This window comes from Motacilla alba, chromosome Z (assembly GCF_015832195.1).
Source record: "Motacilla alba alba isolate MOTALB_02 chromosome Z, Motacilla_alba_V1.0_pri, whole genome shotgun sequence".
Taxonomy (NCBI): Eukaryota; Metazoa; Chordata; class Aves; order Passeriformes; family Motacillidae; genus Motacilla; species Motacilla alba.
The window spans coordinates 23,874,036-23,886,201 of record NC_052046.1 but is presented as its reverse complement, the minus strand read 5'-3'; the positions used below and the strand labels follow the sequence as shown (position 1 = coordinate 23,886,201).

Here is a 12,166-nt window from a genome sequence, read left to right as displayed (position 1 = left end):
CTGTTTTATAGACAGGGATGCATCATATAAATATACAGAAAACCACAATAAAACACTACAGATTGCCAAAACCTTGCCATATAATTAGGTGATGTTATGAAGGGTGGTGGCTTGGAGACAAACTAAAGGGTAAAAACATGTATGCCTCTGTGCAAAGTAATTTTAGAGGCAGAGAAATCTTCCTCTTCCTCCTCTTAACTGTTTTGATGTCAGTTAATTCCTACAGCTACCATTCAAGACAGAATATTTCCTGCAAACAGTACTAAGTCAAGGACTTTTTGTTTTTTATTTTATCTGATGTTTATCTACAGAGGTGATAATTTGTTTTATTGTTTTTTTACATTAGTTAAAATGAATTTGTCCAGCTCTGTGAACTGTAAGGGAATGCTCTAGCTGTCATACTTTCTTAGTCATATAGAAAGGGCTGAAGAGGCAAAAACAATTATGAAAATACCATAAGCTGCTTCTTGTGAATGCTCTTTACTCTTTTGCCATTGATTGTTATAGCTACTGGAACAGCTATTCCTTCTGAATAATTGGGATGGTCCCCTGAAGGAGGCTGTATAGGATGAATATGAAGAAAATTTATAATGGTCGGTTTAGTTTGCGAGTCCTTGCTCTCTGGTTCTGTATAGCTTCTTTTCTGCCCTGTTAGACTTCATAACATGAATGCATAATGAGTGATTTTGTCATATTCATGTCTCTGTTTTATTTGGTTGCCCAATATCCTTCCCAGTAAAGAAAATTGAAGTGCAAGAACAGCTTTCTTTGTTCAACTCAAGATACAGGCATGCCAATCCCATCAGGCCTAGAACTGGCAACAGACCCTACAGGTTTTAATATTTATCTGCTAGGGAGACAAGAGAGATCCTGATTTCATAATCATAAATAGAACAGTTATTAGACAACCCTTACCACTTCGAGCTTCTGCCAAGATTAGATAGATAACATGACCAGACTATTGGGTACCTGCAGTTCTCTTATTAGGGATACTGCTTTAATTCTCTTATATGATTATGTTCATCTCTTTTCATTTAAAATATTATCTTGAGTGCACTGACTACTGTGAGTCACAGCATCTTAATACAGCCATAATTCAGGGCCAAATGAAAGTCAGATTTCAGACAGGCCATTTCAAACCATGCCCAACATAAAAAATTTCCCTTACCTTCCCCGCACATCTACCTCCACCCCAGCATTTATCAATATTCTGATTTGAAACTAATTTTTGTGAGTTCTTTTTTTCTTATCAAGCCTCATACATTATTACATTTATTATTACATTTCTGTGTAAGTGAAAGCCTTACTTGTCATTACTAAACCTCAAATTTTGGACACATATCATACCATATCATTGTTTGAGTTATGAGGATACACAAACATCCTCCTTAACAGAAAGTAAAATTTTCAGGGCAGTTCTACAGCAGGTATTAGAGAAATTTAAAAAGTGGGCTGTAGATTTCACTGATCAGAGTGGATCAGTGACACCTAGATTACAGTGCTATGCAGGAATGGATTTGAAAGTATTTGAGAGCAAATTATTTTCTATGCAAGATTGGTTCTTCTTGCAGCTGTCCTGGGGATTGTTGGAATACAAAATACTGCCACTGGAGGGGCTGGAGACCTGATTTTCATAGGTCTTCAGATAAAGGTCAATACCAACACCAAAGAGTAACTTGGGTCTGTGCTTACAAACCCCTTCCTCTGTGACGGAGGAAATGTGTCTTTAGAAAATGCCTTGTTCCTTCTCATCACATTTTAAATGTCAGCAGACCAACTCTGAGTCTAATGTGTTTGAAAAAGAAATCTATTGAACATTTTAATATTCTTCTTCTGTTGAACTGGTGATCCTCAATGGCTAGCTGCATTTAGCTAGAGAACCATGCGCTTTTGTTAAGTTCACTCCATCATGGCCTGCCACACTTCAGCTATTTCATTTCCAAATTCAGCTTCAGAAATTACCAGCAGCTGACCTGCTGAGACTAGGTTTGTAGAGTATCTAACTCTCTATACAGGCTAAAAATAACACTGCTTTTCCCGTGTGATATTAATAATTTAATCACAGAAAAGACAAGTGTTCTACTTTGCGCTACTGGAATTTCACAGTATTCTTTGAAACACTGTGAAGACTTCTGAAAACATTTCTGTGGTTGTATAAAATCATGGTTTGCATCCAGTTTTGTAAAAATGTGTAGCAGATTTTCCTCAGCTACAAAAATTACCTGAACTTTTCTTTTTTTTCAGTTTCAATGATGTTTCACCTTTATTCTAATGAGTAGCACTACAATATATGGTCTCAAAATGACACTGACAGTTAAACTTGGTAATGTCAGGAAAGAAAAAATATAAGTGCAATAACAAGGTACTTAAATGATGCAAGCTTCAAAGTATTTTCAGTCCTCATAATTTTGCTTTAGCTTGGATTTGGTAAATACTCAACAAAACAGCAACATTTGATAGTAAAAGTCTTCCTGCAATAGTTTTAAGCTTTATTTGTATTGAGTACGGTAACAGTGCCACCAAGTGACAATTTGGAGCAATCATGCTTCTTAGTTACTGTAAATATTTCAAACAAAAATATTGAGAATGAGGGCTAGAAAGCTGACTTCTGACCAAAGGTTGTGTGGTAAAACAGAAATGAGAAAAACTATTAAATAATGTAAATTATTCTTTGGAAGAATCTGTTAAGTCTATGAATTAATGTAAGTTCATTTGTTCTCTTTCTCCCCCATCTGTAATTTTTAAGTATGTTTCTGCATCTACTCTCTCATTTGATCTACTAAAAGACAGAAATTTATGAAAAATCAGGTTTTGGCAATTTATGATACTGCCATGAAACTAGTTCCTCTTATTCATATGGAACAAAAATTGTTAAAATGCTCAGTCTTTAGTCAACTATGCCATAAAATCACAATATTTCATTGGATTTTATTTGCCAACTTTAGTGTCTTAGAAAGGTGTTCACAACTTTACTCCTCCAGTGTATATAAACTGTCTCCTTGCCAGCCAGTATCTATACAGAGCCTGTGAGCACCCATGTTTTCATTGCCTACTCTGCGATTTAGTGTAACATATATGAGTTTGTAGAGATCTATGATGTTCCTTGCACCCCTTACTGTGGAAAGTTAAGCAAATCATCCCCATAAACCTGCTCTCTAGTAACATGTCTACTGTAGGAGAGGATCCTTGTGCTTGAATGTACTTACTGTTTATCAAGTGTTATACATTCATAAAATTCATCTTAGTGTGGACAGGTTTCCCTCTGTATATATTCAGAAAGTCTATGACAAATTATCTTTTCTCTCCTTTGGAGCAAGAGTTTTATAATATCTTTTTGATATATGAATATTATAGGGCTGATAGTATGCTGTTCTGTGAGAAGATTTTGTTGACATTGTGCTCAACTCATAAATTGGTGATTGGATACAAATTAGCATCTTGTACATTTTGATTTTGCTCCACTGTGTGCTCTTGTATTTCTGTAATCAGTAATTGCCATATCTGTGATTCACTTGGCCTTTTCCAGCAGCCAGGAAAGCAGGAGGGTGGTATTTAGCACAAAGCTTCCTGCAGCAGCTTCAGATTCAGCCATCACAGGTTTTGGGTTGCTCTATTCGGGACAAATGTGTTGCAATTCATAAAACATTGTGACTTGCACCCATTCTCAAGATTAATGACTCTTGAGTACAGCATAGCCAGGGAGCAAGGGTGAAGGTTGGCCCCAGTTTTGAGCAGTGCACTGAATGCAGTGCTGCTGTGCCTTTGCTATTTCGCAATGAATCAGGGGAGAAGGAGATTGACTTACAGCCAAGAACACAATTTCATTTACTTTCAAGACTTGCGTACAAAGGGAATGAAAGCCACTTTGTGAGCTAAATTCAGAGCTGCTCTAATGGCTCCATTATCCAGATTAGCTCATGACCTGGGGGAAAAGGATGTGTTAAATATAAAAATAAATCCAAACTTGCTGTGCATTTGAAATACATGTTTGTTTTGCTGATCTAGTGCTGGTGCTGGAATAGAAGGGAGGAAAAACCTCCAGAAAGCTCTGTGCAGCTCCAACTTTTTTTCTACAAATTGTTTTTTATAATAATGACATTCCTCTTTATCATTAATTCGGCAGATACATTAAATCACAAGATAAATTGCAGCAGCTAATACAGTGCATAGTGAAAAAGATGGAACAAAAGCAATAAAAGCTATAATGAACATTTCACTTGACATGTCCCTCGGGTATTTTGAGGAGTAAAAAAGATGTTTTTTAGGTTGTCACAATGGCAGCAGAATGAACAGCGCATTTATTGCTTTTAATTAAGTGTATGCTTCACTTATATTAATAAATGACAACAAAAAATAAATTACCAAGAGCATTTTCCAGGACTGGCTACAGAGCACAAGATGTTGCTGTTGCTTTATAACAAGTACAAAGCCAGGTTGATTTCATTTACTGCAGAATTGCCCTTTGTCCAGCTCAATCTCATAAAACATAAACTGGAGCTGTGGAAGGTAGATTGCCTAACGACACCAGTGGCTTTGCGTATTTCTGGAACAGTTTCTTGTAACAACAAAATCCAGTACCATGGTTGATACTGAACGTTCTGAATGATGAAAACTCCCATCCTGGTGCTGCCTTCCCTGCAGCACTAGCAATTGCACAGCTGCCCAGAAATGCAGATCAATTCACTGATCAGACCAGAAATTAACTTCACCAAAGAATTATTTTGCAAATTCTGCATCAGGTGATTTTGTTCTATACTTTAAATTACATAATGAAGAATATTATTAGAATTATTAGAATAAAATGTGTACACATTATCCAAAACACAGGTGTGGTCTCTAATTGCTTCATTAACACACTGTAAACCTTTCTTTACTTCCTTCCCTTCACAATTTAGATGTAAAATAAATCCACATTATTTAAGTCTTGAAATTCCATAAGATCAAATGTTAACATTTTCCAAAAATCAATACAGAGTGAATTCTAATACACTTTCATGTCTTTGGTTTTGTTTTGTTCACAATTTTATTTGTACATTTTAATTCCAGGTTTTATTTTGGAATAAAATTTAACATTAATTTTTAGACAAGCTTGTTCAGTTGGAAGGATATTTTGAGCAGTAAAGTATGTCCATATGGAGCCTTACTTGAAAAAAATGACATGGGATTCCAAGATCATTGTCAATACTCTTACAGATTTGATCCCTTTCTCCCTGTGGTAAAAGTGGCAGTGCTAAATGACTGCAGAGCAAACTGATATAACTTCAGAAACATAGGAAGTTTGTAGGAGACCACAAAAACACACATTCCTACATCTGCTCATCAAGATGTTTCACCAAACCATTGATAAAGAATAAAAATAAATCATGAGTTGACAGTATTTTTCATGTGGTAATATGTAAGTACATTAATATGAGAAAGAATTTTTTCCCAATAATTAATAGCTTAATAGCTATTGATCCGCAGCATAGAATCTTCACACACCAAACACACTTTACATTTCTCACACAAATACCTCCTTTGGAGAACTATTTAATAGGCCATTTGGTACAATGTCCTACCAGTTGTTTACTGACATCCAGGTGGATTTAACTAACTATGTCTTTTGCCTAGAAAAATCAGCTAACAAATAATAGATAAGTCCAGTGTATTAGTTCTTTCATTACCCAATATTTCATTTTCTTTTGGTAATGTCTTCTGTCCTTTATCATTATTCTTATCTTCTGCTCACCTTTTAATAAGTTATCCTTGAAAATTTTACTTGAAAATTCCTGCTGTGCTGAAGCCAGAATAATAGGCCAGGTAGTTACCCAAATAATACTTTTCTCATTCTTAAGATAAATTCTTAGTTTCTTATAATTATAACATTTCAATAGTCCAGTCATAATATACCAACCAACCAGATATTTTATTAAAAATCTGAACTACCAGTCCTCCAGTTTCACATCGGTGATTCTTATTAAGAGTATTGAAATAAATTTTTTAGGAAAAGTTAATGTTAAGGAAAGCTATGCAATTCCATAAAATATATAATTTGTGTGTAGTTTTTAAAGTCTCTCTACTTCCATTGTTCATAGAAAACTATTTCTTTGTATATATAGTCTTATTGATGGTGATGATGTTCCTGTTTGGTTCACATAACTACCTTAATAGAGATTTTGCTAAGAGAATTGAAAGAAGCTTTTTCATCCCTGCACAAGAATGTCTTTAATCCATAATACAACCACTTTCCAGTATGATTAGTCACATGCAAGAGGCTAAAAGTCATAGTGTAAAACTACTTTTTAGATGACCAGTATTTGTGGAAATATATCATTCAGGCTTCATTTAAATATAGGTATCATTTTGCATGTTCAAGAAGCAACATATATAGTATAACACATATAATACTCCTTATTTGTCTACATTATGTGAATTTCTGCTTCCACAGGATGGAGTTTCAGCATGGGCTCTGCCTACCAGTTCCACAGCTGGCGAGTATTTGTGATTGTCTGTGCACTGCCTTGTGTCTCTTCTGTGGTTGCCCTCACCTTTATGCCGGAAAGCCCACGGTTCCTGCTGGAGGTATAACTTCCCAAATGGTTTCTAGATTCCAGTGAAAATTATTTTTGCTTTATATCATGACTTCTACCAAACAGGCAATCAGATCAGTCAGAGACTATAGGTAGTAACTCAATTTGTACGTATGTTGCACTTCAATGTTTTGTTCTAACATTTAGGTTGGAAAACATGATGAAGCTTGGATGATACTCAAACAAATTCATGACACAAACATGCGTGCTCGTGGTCAGCCTGAGAAAGTCTTCACTGTGAGTATTGCTTTTAAAGCTAATCATCTATCACATCAGCAGGCCTCCTGACTGGTGAGGTCTGGATGGCTTAAGCTATCAATATTAATTCTCTAAATGACTAAGCCAATTTTTGGCACTCAAAATACCTAAATAAAAAGTATTGTGAATTCCTACTGAAATTGTTATATATATATATCTGCTAAGAAATCAGTCTTTGGCCAGGATATTCATGAGTATATGAAGCCACAGCATGATGATTTTATCTGGTGTACCAAGATAGTTAATAGATTCTACCTGTGTTTTATTTATTAAGTTTTGACCCTTAATAATAACAGTAGGCACATAGTCCAAATTAGTTAGCTGCTGTGTCTTTGGGAATTGGAATTTTCTCCCATTATTATCAGGTAAAACAATGGTTTTTAAAGCTACATCCTTATTTCTGTAATAGTAATTTCAAACATTTAATATTCTCAAAATGTCTGGGAGGCTCAAATTCATTTTGTTTAGCCATAATTATAAAACCTTATTTAAAGTATTGATGCATTGTTTCTATTGAAGGAAAAATTGCCAATTCAAAAATGGAATTGTTTATGGTATCTTTGTTATTGATGAAGACTATACAAAACAATCTTGTCTTCCAGGATACAGGGAAGTATCAAACAGCACTGTCTTGCTTTGAAATCCAGTTGGTCTCTCCAGCTTGTGCAGTGCTGCGGCAGTATGTGCACTCTGCTCCCTCAGAGCCATGTGTGGGATGTTTTTCCTCTTCCAGAAGCTTTCTTCTTATTTTAACGCACATGTAACTCAATTAAGAAATCCTCTTAAAGGTTCTGCATTTGCAGGGAGTCTTGAGGAATGACCATCTGACCACATAATTTATATTCCACTGAGATTTGCAGTTTGCTGCCTTGAATGTAGTTTCCATTGCTTCCATTTAAACCTTTCCACAAAGAAGCTCAAGAATTAAATATAGGAATATTTAACTTGAAAGAAAGCTGGTTAGCTCATTTACCATGATAAATCCACATTTATTGGTACACTGGTGACCTACCCCTAATCCCACCTAATCTAATATTTTATTTTCTTATTTTATTACGAGTAAAGGGATTTGCCTAGCACCATACAGCTATGGTGTAATTTCACAATTGGCTTTTGCTGATCTGAGCAGCTTTCAGACAGAATATGCCTGCTCCTGGTGACTCCAGGGTTTTTTTTCTGCTGGTATTGATATTCATTGACTGATTCCACAGTCAGCCATAGTGCTGACCCTGTCCCCTTCAGTACTGGTTTAAGCACAAAGAAGAAGACAGAAATGTGCTAGGAGAAAATGTGGGTGGAAGGATAAACCTCTCACGTCACTTTGACGTAATTGTAATCACGTCACAAAGCAGCTGTCGAGAACAAAACAAAGCACATGCTTGTTGTTTCCAGCTCTTGTGATCTAACAAGGCTTTGTCTCTATGGTTGTTAAAATGTGACACTTAGACACTTTATCTACAGTCACTTTTGTTAATTGGTCAGCCATTAATTTTCCCAGTTTCTGCATTAAGCATTAGGAAAACTCTACTCCTTATATCAAGTTGAGACTAGAAATACCATGCTGTGTGTCAAGGTTAGACATATATAGAAGTCCCTATTTTTAGCTTGCATTAAAATGATTAGAAAATGCATCATTCTCTTCTTTTTGTACGACATCAGCACTTCACCTCATAAAACCCAGAAAGCAAAGAACTTATGCATAATTTGTTTGACATATCCTTTTAGGTTTTTTTCTGTTAGTCCTCAATATTGTGACATTTTGTGTCAGTAATTTATTCACATACTTCTCCTAAATATTCTGTACTCCTCATTTGCTTATCCAATGCCATTCTATGACTTACGCTTTATTATTTTCTCCACTTAATGTTGTTAGTTACATCAGACACACTTTGATAGTATGTTTTCTGACTCTACAGACAATGTAACTTTTTCTCCATTACACCTATACTTTTAGTGTAATTTTCTTTTATGCATTTTCCTGTATTATATTGATTTAATCTTTTTCTTGAAGGTTTTTTTTTTTCACATTACATTTATTTACATTTATTCTTGTTACTCATATTATTGAGGGGATTATCTTCAAGCCTTTAGAAAGAGATGGCATCAATTGACAAGTAGTTTGGTTTAGAGTTAATCCAAAATGGAATATTCTGGTTCCTGAATTAATTTAGAGGGTGGATCTTCATAATATGAAGAATTTGTCCTGAAAGCAGTGACAATAACAGAGAACAATTAATTGATAGTATCTTCAATCATGGAACTACCAGAGTTACATGTTTATGTACCTGCTTTATTAACTTTCTGGGTTTTTAAAATATCTATTCATTAGATCTCTTGGTTTAAATATTTAAGTAAAAAAAAAAAAAGCTTTACATCCTTAACATCAAAATATTTTCTAGTCCTCAATTACCATATATTAATTCATTTTCCTGCAAATATTTTTCTTTGCAACAAGCCTTGATTTTTTAAAATTTAAAACATTACATATTTCTAACCATTGCTTTTAAATATAAATATCATTTTCATTATAATAGGTTTTCTTTTCTGGGTTTGGGTGGTTTTTCATTCTTCATACACTGACATGCTGAATTTGCATGTTCCAGACATTATCCTGACTCAGTAAGACTCTTCATATGTTAAAGAACCACTAAGGCCAGGGAACTTTTGTCCCCAGTCACATACAGTGGTCCCAAGATACACAGGTTTCCCTCAATCTCCACAGCTCCAACTGAGTCAGGTGCTCAGTACAGTGAAAGTGCTGTCCCTGAGCCCACAAGAGTGAGATTCGAAAGGCATTCCTTTTCTGCCCAGAGGAGTGGTATGTAAGGATTTCTGTATGTAGGAGATACCAGATATTTTTTGAGGACTTGACTCAGTCTTTTGCATAAAGTATTTCCTGAAAGCAGTTTAAGAAAAGCCTGAGATCAGTGCAATGATGTGGACATTGCTGATTGTTGGAATGATTGTTGGAAGAGGCATTAAAAGAAGTTTACAGACTTTTGATAAAGTCATGATCAGGCAAAATAGCAAGCTCTAGTACTTCAGAAATGAAGGCAGTTATACCTTAAACTGCTTACTGGGCTTTTCTGTGTTCTTGTTTATGGGATGAGGCTGCTGTTGCATCTCAAACAGTATACATCTATAAAAGCAATGGGCTCAAAACTTGACCTTTATCATCAATATTGCTATTCCCTGATGTCCTGTAATCCACAGGAGGTGGATTACATTGGAGGTGGGGGCAGGAGTTGTCCTTATTCTGTTAAGAAGAAACAGAAGCTATGTCTAACTTCTGAAACTGCAGCCAAACACCAAACATGCAGTCTCTTGCTCTCTCCTTCCTTCTGTCTAAGTCCCTTTCCCTATTTTATTAATTTTCTTTCTGTTCTCTACTCATCTCCTTTAAAAATAAATGGGGATGAATACACTGCCTTTTGTGATATCATTATGAAGCTCGGACCAGAGCAGAAACTAAAACAAAAACCACACAATAGTATATGTTTGTCAAGTCCTGTGTCTGGAAAGACCATGGTTCTGCTATTTAATTTTTCTTTTTTCTTTAATTATTTTTCTTTAGTTTCTTTTTTTTTTCCTTTAATTTTTACTTTCACTCTCTTGTGTAGCAGAACCACATCCTGGTTCTGCTACACAGGAGACTAAAATCAAAAATTAGCATTGTAGGATGCATTACATTCTCAGTCACTGGTAATGCAGTATTATTCCCTGATGTCTGTTTATCTCATTTCACTTTAGATAAGTAAATGATTGTTCATAACAGCAATAACATGCATGGTTCCAGATAATTTTACCTAACTTTTTCTCTCTTCATTAAGTTTTCTGTTTAACACTAGAAAAAATAAAATAATAAAAAGGTTATCCAACTACTAAATCATGACATTTTGAATACTTCCATTTTCATTACTGTGTCTTTAATCAAATGACTTCCAACAATGTTATGATAGCAAGTCAGAAACAATTTTAAGGCAAATTCTGGGCATGGTTAACTGGTGGATGAAATTAATGTTTTATCCTTTGTGGCATTGGGGGTATATACAACAACTCTCTAGAAGAATATGAGAGCAACAGCTTATTGTAGCCAGAGGAAATGTATTTCCTGCATGCCTTGAACATAGTTTTCTGAAACTGTTACATCCATAAAGACTTCAGCATTACAATGTGTTAATGTTCCTTTATAAATCTAAAACATGTCTAGTGTAGACACAGGTTGAGTATCTGCTCATTTTTAGTAGATGGGGTGTAATAAACCCCACCAACAGTCCTCTGTAGGCAGTTCATGATTTTAGAAGCTACAAACCTTTTTGTTCTGTTTTTATTTCCAGGTTACCAGAATCAAAACACCTAAACAGATAGATGAGCTCATTGAAATTGAGAGTGATACTGGAACTTGGTACAGGAGGTGTTTTGTAAGAATCCGCACAGAGCTGTATGGAGTAAGTAACAGCATCTCTGTTCATCTATGTTCATCTCTGTTCATCTCAGTTCATTCTGTAATTACCTTCTTCCTTTTAAATTAACTTTCAGAAATTAGATAGATTTGCTGAGCTCCTGCTTTTGGTAGCTGCAATGCTACATTTTCCATGCAACTGAGGGAATCAGGAACCAGTGTAAGGTTTTGTGTTCCTGACCCAGAAAAAATGCAGGTGAACCATAGACCTTTATCCCAGCTTCAGAAGACAAAAATGCTGCATTGGTCCTCACAGAAGTGATGACTAATAATTACATAGTGAGATCCATAAACAGCACAAAATAACTATGTATTGAGAATGTGGATCAATATATATGTATGGAAGAAGGTGACACATGAGGAGATGAAAATTATCAAGAGGAACACGAGGCAGCCATATTAGTTAAAAATTATAAATTCATTCATAAACTGTATACATTAATTCCTTTATAAGGCACTGTATCTGCATGTATTTTTTAGGTATGTCAAATGTTTTACCAGAAAAATATTTTAGAGCTATTTCAGATTTTAATACAAGCTTGCTGGGACTGTGCTTCTTAAATTTTTTTTAATTTTTCTGTAAAAGCAAAACTAAATAGTATCTTTGAGCCTTGCAACAAAAATTGAAACAGTCCTCATTAATTAATCTTTTAAAAGTTCAAAACTGTCTTTTTACAGCTATTAAAAATCTGTCATTTCAAGCTCTCTAGAACTATGATGAAATGTTGTAAACCAAGGTTTGTCACACAGTTACTTTGTTGGGAAAAGTCACATTTTCCCCAGGGGAAAGAAAAAAATCCAGAAACTGCCTACTTTTACAATTACTGACCAAAAATGGAGCACTTGAAGACTAAAATATTATTATTTGGCATCTTAC

The 12,166-nt window shown here is 35.0% G+C and overlaps 1 protein-coding gene across 1 annotated transcript in view; it reads left to right on the top strand.

Moving 5' to 3' along the window:
• Positions 1-12,166, top strand: part of SV2C (synaptic vesicle glycoprotein 2C) — a 115,249-nt gene that overhangs the window by 76,839 nt on the left and 26,244 nt on the right. Inside the window, exons 5-7 of the mRNA XM_038124931.1 lie at positions 6,428-6,561; positions 6,717-6,806; positions 11,165-11,275. Of these exons, the coding sequence (XP_037980859.1) occupies positions 6,428-6,561; positions 6,717-6,806; positions 11,165-11,275 (335 nt within the window). The remainder of the gene's footprint in view (positions 1-6,427; positions 6,562-6,716; positions 6,807-11,164; positions 11,276-12,166) is intronic.